The following is a 20,258-nucleotide window of genomic DNA, read 5'->3' as shown; positions in this document are numbered from 1 at the left end:
AGAATAAATGGTTGGACTCACAAATGACATCGACCCGTGAAGATTGGGTTAGAATTGGTCTTCAGCAACCATTGCTTGTCGTAAGAGGCGACTAACGGGATCGGGTGGTCAGGCTCGCTGACTTGGTTGATGCATGTCATCATATCATAATTCCGTAGACCGATGTTCATGATATAAATCACTGGGTTGTCTGATCCAAACTCGGTTATTTACAGACCGCCGTCAAGCAGCTCGACTTATGCTAAGTGCTGCGTTAAACAACAGAAAAGCAAACAGATATGACATCACAAGAACGATTTCATACGAAAATAAACATAATTTATTGCACCGACGAATACTGCAAAATTGGCAGTGACGCGATACGTCACATGATCCAGATCCCGACATCACTGCTTCCACATGCAAATCCGCAATTTTAATTCTCGGAAAGGTCAGCCATGACCTGTGACAGAGTTCACGCACCAGCGGGTCACTTCCGATCTCATGGATTCGTTCACCCTACAGTCATTCTCAATACGCTCATGCTACTTCGAAGTCCTCGCTCCTCTATCTTCTTCGGCCATATTGTGATGACCTATAGGAACACGCATCTCTGATGTCATAATACACTTACGTCACAATGACGTCACACTTCCCGATGTAGTTCCACGCAGCTTTCTTAGATTTGCACATTATATCCACTACCCACACACTGACAATTCAATGACGTCAGAACAGAACGTCAGTGTGACGTCAATGCTGACTTCTGTCCCAACACTTGTCTAGTCAGTTCTTCGAATGCCTGAAAGTAGAGGAAACACGTCTATGTCACAGAGCATATAACTCGGCATGATAAATATAGAATACTAAACGAGCTCCCGTGTAATACCAATTTTATGAAACGAGTGAATAGTTGTGGTATCTGACGAGCGAAAGCGAGTCAGATACCACAACTATTCACGAGTTTCATAAAATTGGTTTTACACGAGAGCGAGTTTAGTATTTTATTTATTACTTGTCATTTATAATGTTTTTAGAATTATACTGTTGAGTGTAAATAGGCTGACACCTACACGATCCTAATGGCATAATCCAATTGAGTTTAACAGAATAATACTTCAAACACGTCAAAAGTTGAATCGTATGAATTTAATATCACACAATAGTCCACCTTTAGAAGTCAGGCGTTCGTCCTACAAAATTATCGTAGTGCTAAGGCTATCACAACTCACATAATTTAACTTAGACTAACGACTGTCGTTGCGCTAGAGTACGATCGCCTTGTGGAACGGGGCCTTGCACCTCAAAGTTTACAATGACGTCACAATACCCGATGACGTAATTTGTGGAATTTTGTTGCAAGATCCATCGGCGAAACAATGCCATGTGACGTCAGCCTAGCAACAAGGTTGCTGGGGTCATCGAGTGTGCATAAGCTCCTCCCAGTGATCTATCATCTCCACACACAATGTCGTTGAATACGCCAAGGGATGTTGAGAGCTTTAAATATTTGTTCGTGAAACGTGTTCCGAGAGTACATATGCACGCGTTTTGGTATTACACAATGTGTAATAAAGCTGTATGTTTATTAAACGGGTGATCTCTTCACGGGCAAGTAATAAACAAGCATACATAGGTGAGGTGAGGTGAAAAACGTCGCGTCCAAGATTATTGCACTTATATAGCAACGTGCATGCACGTGTGTGTGTGGCTGCTTGTACTTGTCCGGACTGATGCCGATTTATAGTGCTAGCCCACTGAGATACCATGCCGCAGTTTAACATGAATACCCCACTCAGACACAGTATACTGACTCCGAGCCGACCAGTCCTTGTTTTAGACCCTTAATGCCGAGCGCCAGACAGGGTAACAACAAGTACCATCTTTTAACGTCTTTTGGTATGACGCGGCCGGGGATCGAACCCCAAACCTTCCGCTCTCCGGGCGGACGCTCTACCACTAGACCACGGAGGCGGTCAGCATACATAGGACCTGGTAGACTATGGCGTGTCTTGAAAAAATATTTTACAGTCTTCTAATCCGTCCGTGCCGATACATTTGTTTTGGTTTGTTGTTTACACCGCGCTCAGCAATATTACACCTCTATGACGGCGGTCTGTAAATAATCGAGTCTGGATCAACCAATCCTGTGATTGACATCATGAGCATCGATCGACGCAACTGGGATTGATGACATGCATCATCCATGTCAGCGAGCCTGACCACCCGATCCCGTTAATCGCCTCTTACGGCAAGCATGAGTTGCTGAAGACTATGCTCTACCCAGATCTTAGGGGTCAGATACATTTGTAGTGAGTTTGGTTTAACAGTATAATAGTAACAGTATTCCAGTGTCGTCATAATGTGGGAGGAAAGACCGAAGTGATGTAGGTCTTAGACGTTTACCACGTCGATGAACCCAGCGAGCACAAAAATTAAATTGATCACGAAGAATCTTTGAATCGAGCAACCCATGCTTGCCGTAAAAGGGAACATGATTGTCGTAAGAGGCGTCTAATAGGATCGGGTGGCCAGGCTCGCTGACTTGGTTGATACATGTAAACGTATCCCAATTGGGTAGATCGATATTCATGAAGTCAATCACTGGATAGTCTGGTCCAGATTCGATTGATTAGAGACAGCCGTCATATAGCTGGGATGTTGCTGAGTGTGGCGTTAAACAACAAACAAACAATATAAAACCATGGATCCGCTATCATCCCCCCCCCCCCCCCCCCCCCCCTCTACCCATACCCAACAGCCATGGTGGACATCCGATCCCAGTTACACCTTTTCTTACAAAAAATATAGAGTACAGGACCCCCAAGGAATCGTTCCCACAGATCGTGTCAACTTACATCAATCTCCGCCATGATGCTAGGGTTGACCTCTCGTCGTGGGGAGCTGGGTTCGCCTTCAAACGACAACGACGACGTCGACAAAGTCGGCCCTGCACTGTAGGACCGTGTCATCATCTCGGCTCGCGCAGCAGACAACCCTCTGTCCCGAGGGGAGAGGCGGGCCATAGGGGGTGAAGCCGGGAAGCTTGTCACCCTCGGGGAGGAGGGAGAGCGGGGGGAGCGAGGCGAGCGAGGGGAATAGGAGGACGCGGGGGTGGATCGCCCCGACAGAGGACTCTCGGGATCCTGGGATCCTAGGTGGGAGAAGTCACTTGACGACGCCATGGATGTCAACTCGGCAGAAGACGAAAAACTAATGGACGAAATAATGTCTGCAGTATGAGTTGTCAAGTCTATCATTTCTTGGCTCTGGTTCGCAGGACTAAGCTCGGGGTCATCCGGGTTGTAGTCGTCAATGTGTAGACTCTGGCTTTTACGGGCGTTCTTCCTCCATCCAGCTTTAGCAAAGGTCCTGTGCGCTAATCTCTGCACACTCGCCTTGAGGCTGTTGCTTCGTTGGACGGCCTGTTCGTCGGATTCAAAGGAATCTCCCTTCTTCAAAAGATCACTTTCAGTCGGGACTTTGTGGAAGCCGAGTTTGGCCGACTTGATGTTGTTGTTGGTGTGAACGCCCTCGTGGTTGAGGTTGATGTCAATCTCCTTCAACGTCGTCGACAGCTCCTTCAGCTGTTCCACCAACTGAGGATTCTTGTCATCCTGGGATTTCTTCTTCCCGATTTTAAACAAAGATTTCTTCTGTCCGTTTTTGCCCCCATCTCCAAGCTGCCTCTGTATGGCCTCCATCTGAAGACAGAAATAGTGAGTGAGTGAGTGAGTGAGTGAGTGAGTGAGTTGGTGCGTGGGTGGGTGGGTGTGTGAGTGAGAGTGAGTGAGTGACCAATAATAACATTCAACACAATTACATTATTCATAAACCTTTTGGGTTGTATGTCGCTTTAACCAATATTACAGCAATTCACAGCGGGGGACACCAGAAATGCGCTTCACGTATAGCACCTGCTACGCGGACTCGAATCCCACCGCCTCCAAGGCAGGGACAGACGTCGACCGGTATAACTGTATCATCTCGTGGCACTAATCGCATTGTTTTCTTACAACCTTTGTCAGGAACACTGACGTTGGACTTTAGGGAATGTCATAACAATACGAAATAATATATCATGTCAAACCTGATTGGCATGTTGACAATATCCAGGATGTATAGTCAAGGATATTCCAAAACGTTATTACACGAGTTTAATTAAACTTATCAGATTCCTTAGTACCACGTTATTTCTCAGGAACCGCGTGGCGTTTATGTTTTCTCTTGAACCATAGAGTGTGTGAATGAATGTTGTTTTACACCTCAGTAAAGTGAGTTGAGTGAGTGAGTGAGTGAGTTGGGTGTAACGCCGCTTTTAACATTATTCCAGTTATATCACGGCGTGTCAGCTCAATGTGGGAGGAAAGCCCGAAGTGATGCAGGTCTCAGACGTTTACCACTTCGGTGAAACCCACGAGCACGAGTATGGTGCTGACAAACCCAGAAACATAATCGGGGCGAACCGGGATTCAATCATAGGTTTCTCGCGTGTCAAAAGGACGCAACTCTGCACAGCGAATCGCGGCGCCTTAGACGACTGGGCCACCCATGCCCCTAAAGTGAGATGAGGTGAAATGGGGCTATACTAATGATGCCTTCAAGATTATTGCACTTACATAGCGACGTGTGTGTGTGTGCGTACGAACGTGCGTGCGTGCGTACGTGAGCGCGTGCGTGCGTACATGAGTGCGTCCGTACGTGCGCGCGCTTGTGCTAGTCTGGACAAATACCGAGGTTATAGTGCTAGCTCACGATTATCGTAAGTCTATGTTTAAGTAGGGGAGCTAAGAATGTTTTGTGCAACGGGGCCCTGCTCACAAAGACGACCGCCTCCGAGATCTAGTGGTAGAGTTTCTGCCCGGGGAGAGGAAGGTCCTGGCTTTAATCTCCGGCCGTGTGATACGAAAAGACAAATGCCCTGTATTCCATCTACACCTCTGAACCCCATTAATTAAGAAGTTTTGAGTGAGTGAGTGAGTTGGGTTTAAAGGCGCTTTTAACAGTATTCCAGTTATATAACGGTTTCTGGCGCGCCCAAGGGACGCAACTCTGCACAGCGAATCGCCCCGCCTCAGACGACTGGGCCACCCGTGCCCTAAGATGGTTTGACTAAGTAGAGCAGTTGTTGGCAAAGACCCAAGCCGCCAGGCAACCACAGAGCCAACTGAGCATGGTAATGAACGAGAGCGGGTAAATAAGTTTGTTTAAACGCTGCTTTGAATTATTTTTCAGTGGCATCAGGGCGTGTCAGTTCGACGTGGAAGGAGATATGCTGGTCTCAGACGTTTTCCACATGGTAAAACCAACAAAAACGCCATGGTTCTACCCACTAGCGTGAGATCTTGGCACGAAGATGGGACGCAACTCTGCACAGCGATATTGTTACGCCATTAATGGACGAAAAAGCGGTGTCGTCTCTGTGGCAAGGGTTGTATCTCGGAGCCTGTTCTTACCTTGATCTGCGTGGAGAGTCGACGTTGTTTCAGTCTGGTCACAGTGCTGATGTGTTCCTCCCCTGTCAACTTCCCCGGCGTCTGTGACGACAACGTCTGGTTGACTACGCCACTACGGCGACAAGGACCTTCGCTCTGGGTTGCCTGGAGTGAATGAGTGAGTGAGTGAGTATGGTTTTACGCCGCTTTTAGTAATATTCCAGCAATATCAAGGCAGGGGACACCAGAAATGGTACCCATGTCGGGAATCGAACCTGGGTCTTTGGCGTGACGAGCGAACGCTTTAACCACTAGGCTACCCCACCGCCCTAGGTAGCCTGGAGACAAAAACGGGAGTGATATAAGGCAGTAGACAATACCCTGCTTATAGGTGTGAGTGAGTGAGTGAGTTGGGTTTAACGCCGCTTTTAACAGTATTCCAGTTATATCACGGCGTGTCAGCTTGATGTGGAAGGAAAGCCCGAAGTGATGCAGGTCTCGGACGTTTACCACTTCGGTGAAACCCACGAGCACGTGTATGGTGCTGACAAACCTAGAAACATAATCGGGGCGAACCGGGATTCGAACCCACTATCATAGGTTTCTGGCGTGTCCAAGGGACGCAACTCTGCACAGCAAATCGAGGCGCCTTAGACGACATGTGTATGTGTTTGTTTCTGTTTGTTTGTTTGTTGATTAACGCCGCACTCGGCAATATTCAACTATATGACGGTCGCAAGTAAACAATCGGGTCTTGACAAGACAATCCAGTGATTGACATCATGAGCATCGATCCACGCAATTGGGATACGATGACATGCATCAACCAAGTCAGCGAACCTGACCACCCGATCCCGTTAGTCGCCTTTTACGACAAGCTTGGGATGCTGAAGACCTATTCTACCCTGGATCTTCATGGTCGAATGTGTTCATGAATCACTATCACACAGTGATGCTACAACGCGAAAACACTGTGATCTTGTCCGTGGCTGTTGATGCGCATTATTACTTTCTATAACATAGTGAGTTATTATTACCATAGCAACAGGTTGTCATTTACTCTGGATGACAATATATGCAAATGAGAAGAGAATAATCTACCACACAGATTTAAAATATTCGAAAACAAGACCATGTGAACAGCATAATCTATTCTCGACAGGGCTCCGTTCCAAAAAAAGCGATCTTAGTGCTACGATTAAATGCATATCATAAAGTATGGGAGTTACGATCATCTTAGCGCTGAGAACGCTTTGTGGAAGACCAGGTTACATATTGAATTCAGTGTGCTGTGGAATGTTTGAAAGCTTTTTGAACTGCTAAGTGGAATCTCCTACCATGCGTCTCGCTGCTTGTTTCTTCTCAAGCTCTTCCTTCTGACGCAGCACCTCAGCCAACAGCTTTTGTTTGACGCTGGTGCGTGTATAGCTACACTCATCCTGGCTCACTGAAACACAGGTACACACACATTTACATAAAACGTAAAAACGACGCTTCGTGGCGTGAAGCGTCGTATTTGAATACATACGTAAACTAGAATGTATGAGTGACGATTGTTTTTCCACGCTTTTTGTTGATGTTGATGTTGTATATTCCGTAATCAGACCACCGGCCCATTACACAAGTATTTACTCACACACATATATATTTGACAGAGCGCCAAAATGTTTGCCTTTAATGTACAATAGTGGACAGTATTACTACTTAGGGTAATTAATGATAAAATATCTATTGCGTTTCTTAAGTGCTAAGAAAATATATTTCCCAAGACTGTTAAGTAAAGGCGGATTCGAGCTTGAATTGCTGGTTTGGATGGACACAATAATACTTTGGTAAAATGCTGTCTTAAATGTCTTAAATCTGCATAGAATGGATTTGGAGGCAGAAATGGTATTCTGATTCTACTATTAATACTATAATACTATAATACTAATAATGGACAGAATCTTATACTTCTGTACACATTGTACCCATGAGAAGAATCGAACCTGGACCTCCAGTGTGACGAGCGAACGCTTTAACCACTAGGCTAACCCATCGCCTCTGAGTATCGTCATCAAAGATGGCCATATATATGTAAATGAATTCACGTGCATCGTACTGAAATCAGAGGAGACGATGATCTAGAAACAAACCTAGGTTTTCTTGTTCTGTGTCTTCGCTACTTTCCTCTTCCGGTAGTTGCGCAGCTTCCTGCAGCGCATCTGACCATTGCTCCATCTCGTCACGTGATTCAAAAGACAGGACAATAGGAATGTAATTCTGCAACATCAAAATACACAGGTCATATGCACATAAAATAACACCACAGACATTACACATATATAATATACATCGGAATCTCTTGAAAGTGGACTCTGACTAATCAGGATTTCTATCAATACCAAACCATATTTACAGTTCTGAATATACTTTGAAAAATAAGTTTTTCTTTCAAACTTTTAACTATATTTCCTCACTTACCTTGACCTCGCTCTAAACCGGATTTAGATTTCGGTCAAAAAGAAACCCCGTTTAGACAGATTCCACTTAAATTAAAAAAGTTAAACAAAGTCATTTGTGAAAGTAAATATCTGTAATAATAGCAGGCTTCCCCAAGCACAAATTATTGTTTATATACTACTTACAACATGAATTTATGTTTTCTACACCGTCCCTTACCTCGTGTGATAAATGTGTGACGAATCTCTTCCCTCGGAACTGGTCAATGAGTGACGTCACTTGGTAACCATGGAGATAGGTAATATCGACCGTTACTTGGTCTTCGGGGGTGAGATAGCAGTAAAGATAAGCACCTTTGACAATGTACCAGTACCTGCAATAGATCAAACACAATGCAGGTGAGCTGTAATCAACAAGTGGAAAAGACAATGGGTTGGTTGGTTGGTTGGTTGTTTAACGCCGCACTCAGCAATATTCATACAGACGGCGGTCTGCAAATAATCGAGTCTGGACCAGACAATCCAGTGATTGATATCATGAGCATCGATTCACGCAATTGGGATACGATGACATGCATCAACCAAGTCACCGAGCCTGACCACCTGAACCCATCAGTCACCTCTTACGACAGGCATAGTCGCCTTTTACGGCAAGCATGGGTTGCTGAAGACCTATTCTACCCCGGATCTTCACGGGTCCGCAACTTTGTGAATGCGGCCTGTAATTAATCGACAATCAGGTAACTGATATTGTTCTCAACTAACACTAACACATGAAACATAATCTGGCCGATCATTCGTTTGTCGTGGTATGAAACATGTTGACAGCAACGATCCAGTTTTCGCATCAGGAGAGATTTAAAACAATATTCATTAGGATATATAGCGACAAATTAAAACAATATTCATGAGGATATATAGCGGCCTAGATCCGGCTGTTTGTGTGTGGTGAGCTAAGGATTTCCACGATGAACAGAAGACCTAACATGTGAGCCGTCACGAATGCGGCCCCATCAGGAAAACAATTCACTTAGAGACGGAACATACACCGTATTACTGGGTCAGCTGTCGAATTAGCATTTTACAGCAACATTAGCTCCCGTCGTAGTGTTTCTGGTGTTTTTATGACCTATATATGTCACCTGAAAACACTAATTATGTTTCAGATCAGTTCATGTGATCAGTTTCACATGGATGGCCCAGATGTCTAATGTTCGAAATTTGCCTCTTTAGAAACATAATTTTATTTCAATCGAAATTTCTGGTTATTTCAATTATTTGTTTAATTTTTCGAAATTTCGAATTTTTTCTCGTTACTTCGATTCTTTCTCGTTATTTCAAGTTTATTCATAATTATGGAGCTTTTAAAATAGACTTGAAATAACCAACGAGAAGGTAATTGAAATTGAAAAAGATGATTTTCAAAATATGCTTGAATAGCGAGAGAGAAATCGAAATTACGAAAATATAATCGAAGTAACGACAATAAACTCGAAATTTCGATTACAAAAGTGGCACCATGAGATTTTCGTACTGATGAGCCATTTGTACACATCCATATTTTATCTCAATCCGCATCCGTACTCGTTTCCGCAGAAAAAAAATCGCGAATGTAGAAAATAAAATGGAACATCTGCACCTATCTGTACATTTTGAACACGTTTTTCAACTTCAGACCGATTTTGGCAGATACGGATGAAAATGCGGATGGAAAAGCCACTTTTGTGACATCGCAATATATTATGAACCCCGTAGAATTCCCTTTTCGCATATCTGACACTTGGGCTACGAGTGGACACGTGTGGAAATAACTAGACAAGTGTAAACATTAATATGGATGCGTATCACGTATATAGTAGTCTGTCATACAGACCCTGATACAAATATATATCAAACGCAGCCCATGCAAGTCTATAATGTTTGGCAAGTCTAGATTACTATAGTATCAGAAAATGAAGCGGGTCACTGGGCTCCTTTTTATTATATTTTCATTAAGATAACTAAACAGATGTTTTTCTCTGTACGATATGTTTATTTCAGATATGATAGTCTACGTATATAGGTACCGGGGGCGAAAATAACGAACAGGTGTAATCCCGGCTCAAGGTACCACAATTCGATGTGCATAATTACGTCACTAGAATGCTATGGTTTTGGGTTCGAATCCCTGTTCGCCATGGTTATGTTCCTCGGTGTGTCAGAGCTATGCCCGTGCTCGTGAGTTTGACCAAAGTGGTAAACGTCTGAGACCTGCATCACTTCGGGTTTTCCTCCCACATTAAGCTGACACGCCGCGTTATAACTGGAATACTGGTCAACGCGGTGATAAACTCTGCGCACACTGAAACTGTTATATTCTGGCGAAGCGCCTCCCAATGTCTTTTCGACCCGTGAAGATCCACACTGAGTATGATAGGTCTTAAGACCAACGGGATCGGGTGGTCAGGCTCGCTGACTTGGTTGACACTTATCATCGTATCCCAATTGCATGAAGGGATGCTCATGATATCCACCACTCGATTGACCATCCTCGATTATTGTGCGGGGAAGCATACAAACAAACACTGAGTATGAAATATCAGTGCTCGGTCTCATGTTAATTCGAGGAATAATGTTCTTCGTCAAGTAATTGTCGCATAAGCTTGCAATCAGACGAAAGCCATGTTCTCGATTCGGAACAGAATAAAACAACTTCATTCATCAACAAAAATATCAACGAATACATAATATACAGATATAACGGGAACATAAATCCAATAACACCGTGAAAATATTAAACGCATTAAATATACAAAAAATACACTTCACAAACACATTACTGACACACATCACAAACGCTTCACTGAAATATTACATCAAAATAAGTAAAAAGCATAAATAATCATTTTACTTACAAATGACTTGCGACCTGATTTGAATGGTGACCGATAACGGTATTTCGTCTAGCCAAAGACTAACGGTAAAACCAGGTATGCTGTCTTGCACGGCTTCCCTATCACGCACCTGTTCCGATCCCTAGACCACCACTAGCTGTAGACTGTACTAAACCATGGACATGGCCTCGCACAACACAGCCATGTCTTGTTTATAGGTAGTCGGCGCAGACCCGGAATGTCATAAACTACCGGCTGTTACACTAACCGAGTAAGCTGATGGCAATACAGCGTACATTATTAGCTATACAAACAGGTGTGTGTGAAAAATGAGTGTCAGTGTTGCGTGCAAAGTACCGAAGTACATTAGACGTGAAATTGATATTTTTATTTGTTTGGGTTTTGGGTTTCAACGTCTTCTTTCACAACAAGTCATCAACAGGTTTTGTTTGTTTGTTTGTTTTGTTTGGTGCTTAACGCCGCATTCAGCAATATTCCAGTTATATGACGGCGGTCTGTAAAAAATCGAGTCTGGACCAACCAATCCAGAGATTGACATCATGAGCATCGATCTATGCAAATGGGATACGATGACATGCATCAACCAAGTCACCGAGCCTGACCATCCGATCCCGTTAGTCGCCTCTTACGACAAGCATAGTCGCCAATTGCGGCAATCAAGCGTTGTTGTGGACCAATTCTACCCGGATCGTCACGGGCCTCACCAACAGGTGTGCAGTTATGAGTGAGTGAGTGAGTTGGGCCTTTCGCCCCTTTAAACAGTATTCATCAAGCGTCATCTTGACGTAGGAAGAAAGCCCGAAGTGATGCAGGTCTTAGACGTGGTTAAACCTTCAAGGACGGTTATTGTGCTGACAAGGTAGAAACATTACGAATCGAATGTTGGAATTGAACCCAGGCTTCTGACACGCCTAAGGGACGTAACTCTGCACAGCGACAGGGCTACGCGCGCCACTCGACACTTAGACAAACATTAAGTCCCGGAAAGAAATTATCTTATTTAAAAAAAAACATATCTACAAACTAAACCGAAAAATCCAAATGCTTAATTGCTGGAGTTGAGGCAATGTGAACATGAATTAAATTTGTTTTCTAATTTATTCTCAAGGGTCTGGGAGACAGACTCCTCGAGTCTATGAACCGTTAGGCACCAATTAACCGTTAGAAAGAGAATGTAGGAGAATGGGGATGCACTAATCAGCACTTTACATCGACTGGTGCCTCTTCACAGATGCCCGGGGGATAAGGACCGGCTATTTATTGGTAAACAAGCTACTAAAAAGCTAAGAACAAAGTTCACGTTTTAATGAAGATGAATAAATCACATCACGTGGCATTTGTATGCCATGTTAAACAGGCCGATGACATGCAATGGTTATTTATTTGGCCTTTTTATCTCATTTTCCAGTGTAACTACCGTGTTCTTTATCTAGGTGAGTGTCAGTGATCTACTACAAGACATCATTATAGCTAGTTAGGAAGGACGTGCTGAACGGAGGCACTTTCACGAAGTGATCTTAATGCTACAGCTGCCTAACACCTACACTTTAACATAGACGGAGCGCTCCGCTAGGATTGCATTGAGTCGCTGGGCCACTTTCACAAAGCGATAATAGCGCTACGACGATCGCAGCTCCCATACTTTAACACTGGCGATCATCGTGCATATGTGTTTGTCTCCCTGTGTTTGTTTGTTTTGTTTGTTTTTAACGTCGTATTCCATGCACATGACGGCGGCCTGTAATTAATCGAGTCTGGACCAGACAATCCAGTGATTGACATTATGAGCATCGATCCACGCCATCAACCAAGGACCGCCTCCGTGGTCTAGTGGTTCGATTTCCGGCCGCGTCATACCAAAAGACGTTAAAAGATGGTACTTCTTGTTACCCTGTCTGGCGCTCGGCATTAAGGGGCTAAAACGAGGACTGGTCGGCTCGGAGTCAGTATACTGTGTCTGAGTGGGGTATTCATGTTAAACTGCGGCATGGTATCTCAGTGAGCTAGCACTATAAATCGGCATCAGTCCGGACTAGTACAAGCAGCCACACACACACACACACACACGTACATGCACGTCGCTATATAAGTGCAATAATCTTGGACCCGACGTTAAACCCCATTTCACCTCACCTATAGGTCAGAAACAGGACAGCATCAACCAAGTCACCAAAGCCTGACCACCCAATCCATTTAGTCGCCTCTTTCGACAGCATAGGTTGCTGGGGACCTCGCCTAACCAGAATTCCCCACCGGAACTAAGTGTCGATAGATAGCGGAAATAGTGATGATTGTGGCCGAGCAGGGTTTAATGCAGCGGGTGGCTGACCTATTCCACCCCGGATCTTCACGGGTCGAACATATTATTTAGTAATAGATTAATGAATTTTGACCAATTAACGCTTAGAACATCAGGTCCACCAGCGTCGGCACATCAATTCAAATATAAACAGACACATGCGCTGATCATTATTAATACCATCCTCCAGAGATATAAATACATCTCCGGCACAACAAGTAACCTGCCTATACCAACGATGCCTTACCATGGACAGTCAATAAAGCTGATTACAATGCAGTTTTAGATTCTAGCCTAGTGGTTAAAGCGTTCGCACGTCACGCCGAAGCCCCGGTTCGATTCCCGACATGGGTACAATGTGTGAAGCCCATTTCTGGTGTCCCCCCGCCGTGATATTGCTGGAATACTGCTAAAAGCGGCGTAAAACCACACTCACTCACTCACTCATAACATGTCAGGGTGTAATCGATTTCAGTTTCTGTATTTCAATACGCTTATTATGCCATATCGTAAACCAAAACAAATGCGTTCCGTCAGAAAATTAACACAGGATACGATTTTTGAAAAATGAGTTCTTTTATGGAATTATGTTTTCCATAAAAAGTCATATCTTTTTTAAATCGAGGATAAACAGCGCTTACTATACAATGTATAGCATGGTCATAGATATAACATATATACAGTAGAACACGGGCATAACGAACACGGAAAAAGCGAACAAACGGATACAACGAACGTTTACAAAATCCCAGATTTATCTCCTTCATATTAATATATAAAGTTTACGTACATATCGAAATAGATATGTAAAGATATCGATATATACACTTCACATATATCCTTTTCCCAAGTATATAGAGGAATAGAAGACTACAAGACTATCGTGAAATCGGTACAAGAAACACATACGTTACCGAGCCGACCATGGATACCGTTCCTCTGCGGTGCACTATTGATGTAGCATGGTTACTGCTGAATACCGTACCCTTTGAACCATGGAGAGTGGAAGCAAATGTTCTCTCCTAACCACAACGGCCTGACGAAATGCCACTATCCTCTACCCCTTGATCAGACTCTCCTGCGGGGGATGCTTCCTGGTGCTTTATCATCAACCACTAATTAAATTAACCAGGGTTAAATTTTATGGCTTTTTATGTGTTGATGTTTTCCTAGAAAAAGGGCATCAATGGTCCATCAATGGTCCATTCAGGCGAATCAAACGAAATTTAACATGTTTTAAGACGTCTCGTCGGTTTGCAATATATTTTTAGAATTTTTTCACACTCATAAATCTGTATACTTTAACACGCAGATTAAATTTCATCTTTTTAACTGCATAAAACTGTGAGCTTATAGTTTGAATTATTTGTGTCAATACTTTCGAAGAGCATGCCTATTATTGGTACCAACGTAGGTCACTCGACTTAAAGATAATCATATTCCATGGAGTTCTGGGGAGTTGGAGTTTTGGGGAGAGAAATGGTTCCTAGTACCCTTACTTGTAAGAGCTGATTGGGTCAGAAGTGGACAATGAGTGGACACCCCCCACCAACGTAGGTCACTCGACTTAAAGATAATCATATTCCATGGAGTTCTGGGGAGTTGGAGTTTTGGGGAGAGAAATGGTTCCTAGTACCCTTACTTGTAAGAGCTGATTGGGTCAGAAGTGGACAATGAGTGGACACCCCCCACGAAGTGAATCGTTGCTCATTTTATCAACCTTTTGTTTTCCTGGCCGTGACTCGCTTACTTCTAGACAGCTTTGACTGTTGGCGGAAATCGGCATTCACTTTCCACAGCATTAAACAATATGAGAAAGGGACACCCCTTATGGTGAGAGTTTATGAATAATTGATTTAGAATAAAATCGACTTGATCCAGCAGATTTGAACCTTGTGACTTTGGTGGGTTCACAGATATACTACCAACACGTAAAACCTCATTTACACACCAACGTATCACCCTGACAACGCATCAACGTATCACCCTAACGACGCACCAACTTATCACCCTGACAACGCACCAACCTATCACCCTGACAACGCACCAACGTATCACCCTAACGACGCACCAACTTATCACCCTGACAACGCACCAACCTATCACCCTGACAACGCATCAACGTATCACCCTAACGACGCACCAACGTATCACCCTGACAACGCACCAACGTATCACCCTAACGACGCACCAACTTATCACCCTGACAACGCACCAACGTATCACCCTAACCACGCACCAACGTATCACCCTAACAACGCACCAACGTATCACCCTAACAACGCACAACTTATCACCCTGACAACGCACCAACTTAACTACCTAACAACGCACCAACTTATCACCCTAACCACGCACCAACGTTTCACCCTGACAACGCACCAAAGCATCACCCTAACAACGCACCAATTTATCACCCTGACAACGCACCAACATCAACGAGTTGTCACCAACCATCCCAAAACTCAACACTGGTGCAGTAGCCGTTTGTCCGGAGGACCAACACCGGGTGGAACATATTCTCACGTAACCGTTCTGAGACATCGGAAACGTGACTGACCACTTCCCACGTGTTCGTATCTTGCCGGCTGAGGTCATTGTCCGTGATATTTACATTCCATGTCCAGAGGAACTATACCCCGACCCAGGCCCCGCCATCTGCCGCACATGTTGTTGCCATCGTCAAGATGGTCGAGGTTGTCCATCAGTAAGAATACCTAACACTTTCAGTATGTGCCTTCATTACAGTGTATATTATTATGTATATCTACCTCTCATGTTGATAGTTATATTTATTCCATATGTAGATAGTGTGTACCCTGTCCTACAAGGGTGTTCTTAACAATATAAATTCTTGACTCTGTCTTGGTATTTGACTACGGCAAGGAAATATTTTATAAATAATAATTGTGATATAAAATATAAATAAATTGTGAACAAAATCTGTTTTATTTCATTTTTTTAATTCTAACGCAGATGTGGAATATGTTTTGCTATTCTTGCCAATTTTTATCATCAAGGCTGGTTTGGATTAAAATTCATGCACGTGCCTATTTTTATCACTTGGGCTGTTTTTGATTAAAATTCGTGCACTTGACTATTTTTATCTTCACTAGGTTTGATTAACCTAAATGCAGATATTTAGTCAAATTGCAAGACCATCTAGGTATTGTAGGAAGTCACTTGCTTGTTACTAAAATGCTTACACAATATCAGTATAGACTGTAAAAGTCACCTATGATGTCGACAGTTGTGTGTTCTCGTAAAGCCGTCTTAATCTTATTTTAGGTGTTATTTTCGAGAACGTGTTGGGTTAATCTGTGTCGGACGTGTTATGTCTCGGCAGATAACGTCCCAACACCCACTTTAACACCTCGCGTTCTCGGAGACAGTGGTGTATGTTCTGGCAAAATAATCTATAAAAAAAAGACCCTCTACGTCTTTGATCTTTGAGGATTATATGTACGGGCAGTGTCACGTGACACAGTAGATAAGGGAGCTGCCTCATCTCATCTCAGTTTACTCTACATCCTCTCATCGTCATCATACTTGCCCTACAACTGACACTATTTTACAATTCACAATCAACTGACATTACTCCACAATTAATTCACAAAGTCATACAATCGACTGACAATGTTCTACAATCAACTGCTGATGTCATACAATTAACTGACAATGTTCTACAATCAACTGATGATGTCATACAATTAACTGACAATGTTCTACAATCAACTGATGATATCATACAATTAACTGACAATGTTCTACAATCAACTGAAGATGTCATACAAATAACCGACAATGTTCTACAATCAACTGATGATGTCATACAATTAACTGATTATGTCATACAATTAACTGGCAATGTTCTACAATCAACTGATGATGTCATACAATTAACTGACAATGTTCTACAATCAACTGACAATGTCATACAATTAACTGACAATGTCATACAATCTACAATCTAACACCTGAATCACCCAATAAAGCTGACACAGCGTGATCAAATGAAATACCTGTTCACGGCGGCGTTAAACCAACCTCACAAAGCCACTACAACATGACAATATCCAATGTCAGCAGCGAGTCTCCACCAGGTTAAACAGGAACATATACACTGACATAACATTTCTTTATCAGTACGGCAAGAAATATTGCACATGTGGGACTGATAAGCATATCTGTTTTTTATTTTCAGATTCTATTTCTAACTGCGTTTGTATGGTGTGTCTGAAGCACATATTCCTAGCTTCAGGTGTATCTATGTGTATATCACCCGTACCTGTTCGCGAGACACACACACACGCAGACACACAGACACACGCACGCACACACATTCAGACACACACGCAGACACACAGACACACACACATACATACACTCAGACACACACGCACACACATTCAGACACACACCCAGACACAAACACACACACACTCAGACAGACACACACGCACACACAGACACACTCACAACCACACGTATACACATACACACACTCATACACATTCAGACACACACACAGACATTCAGGCACACACTCTGACACACACAGAGAGACTCTCACTCAGGCACACACACGCTGACAGACACTCACTCATGCACACACACGCTCAGACACACACACACTCGCTCACTCAGGCACACACACAAACAGACACTCACTGAGGTTCAGACACGCTCAGACACACACAGAGACACTCACTCAGGCACACACACACACTCAGACACACACACAGGCACACACACTCACACACACACACAGAAACACACACAGGCACACCCACACTCACACAACACGGCTGGCTATACGCTGTTGTTTCCACACACTGCAGAAGAGGACCTATCAGTGACATGGAAACCTTACCAAATAATATGACCTCAATGCGCGATAGGGGCCGGAGTTACAAACCACAAGGCCCGCGCCACGGCTAAGCAAGCTCCTATCTGCATACGGTGTGTGGCACAGCTACACAGTAGATCAGTGTTCGAATTACCAGCAGATTTGGGGAAAGGGAAATATTTGCAGGAAACAGGTTATCACAAGTACCGCCTGGGAATATGCGGAGGAAATGATATTTTGGTGGATACACCTTCCCTGTGTAAATAGAATACGAGATGAGGATGGAGAATGTGTGAATGGGGGTTGCACAAAGTCACAACACGCCATATCCCATATCATTCATTGCTCGGAATAAAAGAGACGGAAAACAAACTTGAAATGAGTCGTTTTGGCTGTTTCTGCATGTATGAGTCAGAAAGGACGGGAAAGAGTGCGCAAATGGGCGGTAGCCTGTTGTCATTTTAAACTCCAACAATATCATTATTTTTTTATGTTTTCTTTTAAACACTACACAAATAAAACAACGCGTTCAAACAAAATATTGATGCAGAGGCCCTCCTATTTCCTGACAGTATATCCCACGTGACAACTGTCTCTTTTAAAAATTCACACATCGTTTTAACACTATCTATGACTTGCAGTATGTGCTCTATCACAGGTATAAAGTTAATTTGAAAACTAAATCCAGTTAATAAGCTTGTGGTGTTGAACAGCAACAATAAGATGCCTATATCGGAGAAAGGAAATTTTATCAGGAAGCGTAAATGAATGAATATACGTTCTGTTTTTTGCCAAAGGCGGACCTCATAGAACACACATACTTGTAGTTCACACCGTGCACATACACACACACACGTGCCTGTATAAACCCTGGTTCTATTCCTGTCAAACAGCGTGGCTCTCTAATAAACCTCTTTGAGAAGCACATCTCCAAATTGATGTAGCAAATAAATATACCATTTATGCATGCACTATAATATAACTACTGGTTTATATCAAAGCCTTACAATACACGCACCTTACCTTCCACTATAAACACATCCCCACGTGTTCCCGGAGTACGTGCGTCCTGCCTTCTACATCCCTGTTTATCTCCGTGCGTCCTGCCTCCTATACCCCTGTCTATCTCCGTGCCTCCTACACCCCTGTCTATCTCCGTGCGTCCACTTCTTACTTAAGTTGCTATCTTAATACCCCAAACTGAGTTAATCTCTCCAATAACAGCTTATGGAATAACAAGCGATAACGCGACCTCCTGGCACCAGCGTGCCTCCATTACGTACATGCATCGAACACTACCAGAATCCCAACCTACCTGATCCACTGCCCAATAAATCCTTTGCGCTCCAAATATCCTGCAATAGAGGGAGACTCTAGTTCCTCGGCCGGGAGTCTTCTTACAGTGAGGGGTCGGGGTCTTGCTCTACCCCCTCGGGTTTTGTCCTCGGGGGTGACGCTATCTGTCCAGGGGGTGTGGGGATCGCCAAACGACTTGGATCGTCCCGCCTTTACGTCCAGTGGACCCTGAAAGCAACACAGCAACCATGTGAACGATGCGGAATCTTGTAACGGTTGATGATTCTGGAATCCGTTACCATCGTTCTGGTACTTCACGCGCCATTTGGTGATAATGTAAATTGTATCAGAACTAGTTCCGGATTAAGCTTCTGGAATCGGTTTCTTAACGATGTAATTGATCCGGAATGTCTAAGATAATATTACAGCAGGTCTCCTGCTCATGTGTAGAGTGTTATCTGGGAGACACAGTTGAATGTCAGAGCCTGCCTCGGTGTCCTTGCAAGGCACCATATGCGCTGTTTCCGAGGGGCCTTGTAAGGGTGAAATATGTTTTCATGCTGGGAACATTTTTATTCAGATCGTAAAACTTTTCTCTTATGTAATTTGTAAGCGAAAATTATTCGATACCTCAAACAAATTCACGTTTATTATAAAGTTTACTCTAACCGTGACTCGGGGCATTTGTAGTTTCTCGGACAATTCAGTGCTGGAAAAAATGTAGCGATGTAACCACACAATCAAAATTCCTGTAAATAATTATTTCTTATCCTATACAGTTCCCCGTAGCATAATTACATGGGTTAACCACGCGACATGGGCAGGTGATCAATGTTATCGATCCATAACAATGATTATACGTAATCGATACACACTGGAAATACTTAATGAAATAGCGGATTCAGAGATCGTATAGATAACCCTACTTATATATACAATTATCTATAGGCCACCCATTCCATGTAGAAACCTTTGACCCTTAGTTCTGTTAACGTCATTAAAAAATAACTGTATGTCACTACCATTTTTTTTTAAATCTCGGACCACTATATTTCTTTTAGTCCT

At 43.3% G+C, this 20,258-nt stretch overlaps 1 protein-coding gene across 1 annotated transcript in view; it reads right to left on the bottom strand.

The window, feature by feature from the left end:
- Positions 1–307: 307 nt before the first annotated feature.
- Positions 308–20,258, bottom strand: part of LOC139471262 (uncharacterized) — a 35,616-nt gene continuing 15,665 nt past the window's right edge. Inside the window, exons 2-8 of the mRNA XM_071253560.1 lie at positions 19,213–19,421; positions 8,076–8,229; positions 7,550–7,676; positions 6,752–6,861; positions 5,436–5,579; positions 2,838–3,683; positions 308–781 (exon numbers count right to left, since the gene is read on the bottom strand). Coding sequence (XP_071109661.1) covers positions 722–781; positions 2,838–3,683; positions 5,436–5,579; positions 6,752–6,861; positions 7,550–7,676; positions 8,076–8,229; positions 19,213–19,421 — 1,650 coding nt within the window. The 3' untranslated portion in view covers positions 308–721. The remainder of the gene's footprint in view (positions 782–2,837; positions 3,684–5,435; positions 5,580–6,751; positions 6,862–7,549; positions 7,677–8,075; positions 8,230–19,212; positions 19,422–20,258) is intronic.

The sequence above is a fragment of the Haliotis cracherodii genome, unplaced genomic scaffold (assembly GCF_022045235.1).
Source record: "Haliotis cracherodii isolate W230 unplaced genomic scaffold, xgHalCrac1.p SCAF_22, whole genome shotgun sequence".
Classification (NCBI taxonomy): domain Eukaryota; kingdom Metazoa; phylum Mollusca; class Gastropoda; order Lepetellida; family Haliotidae; genus Haliotis; species Haliotis cracherodii.
This window is presented reverse-complemented; position numbering and strand designations above follow the sequence as displayed.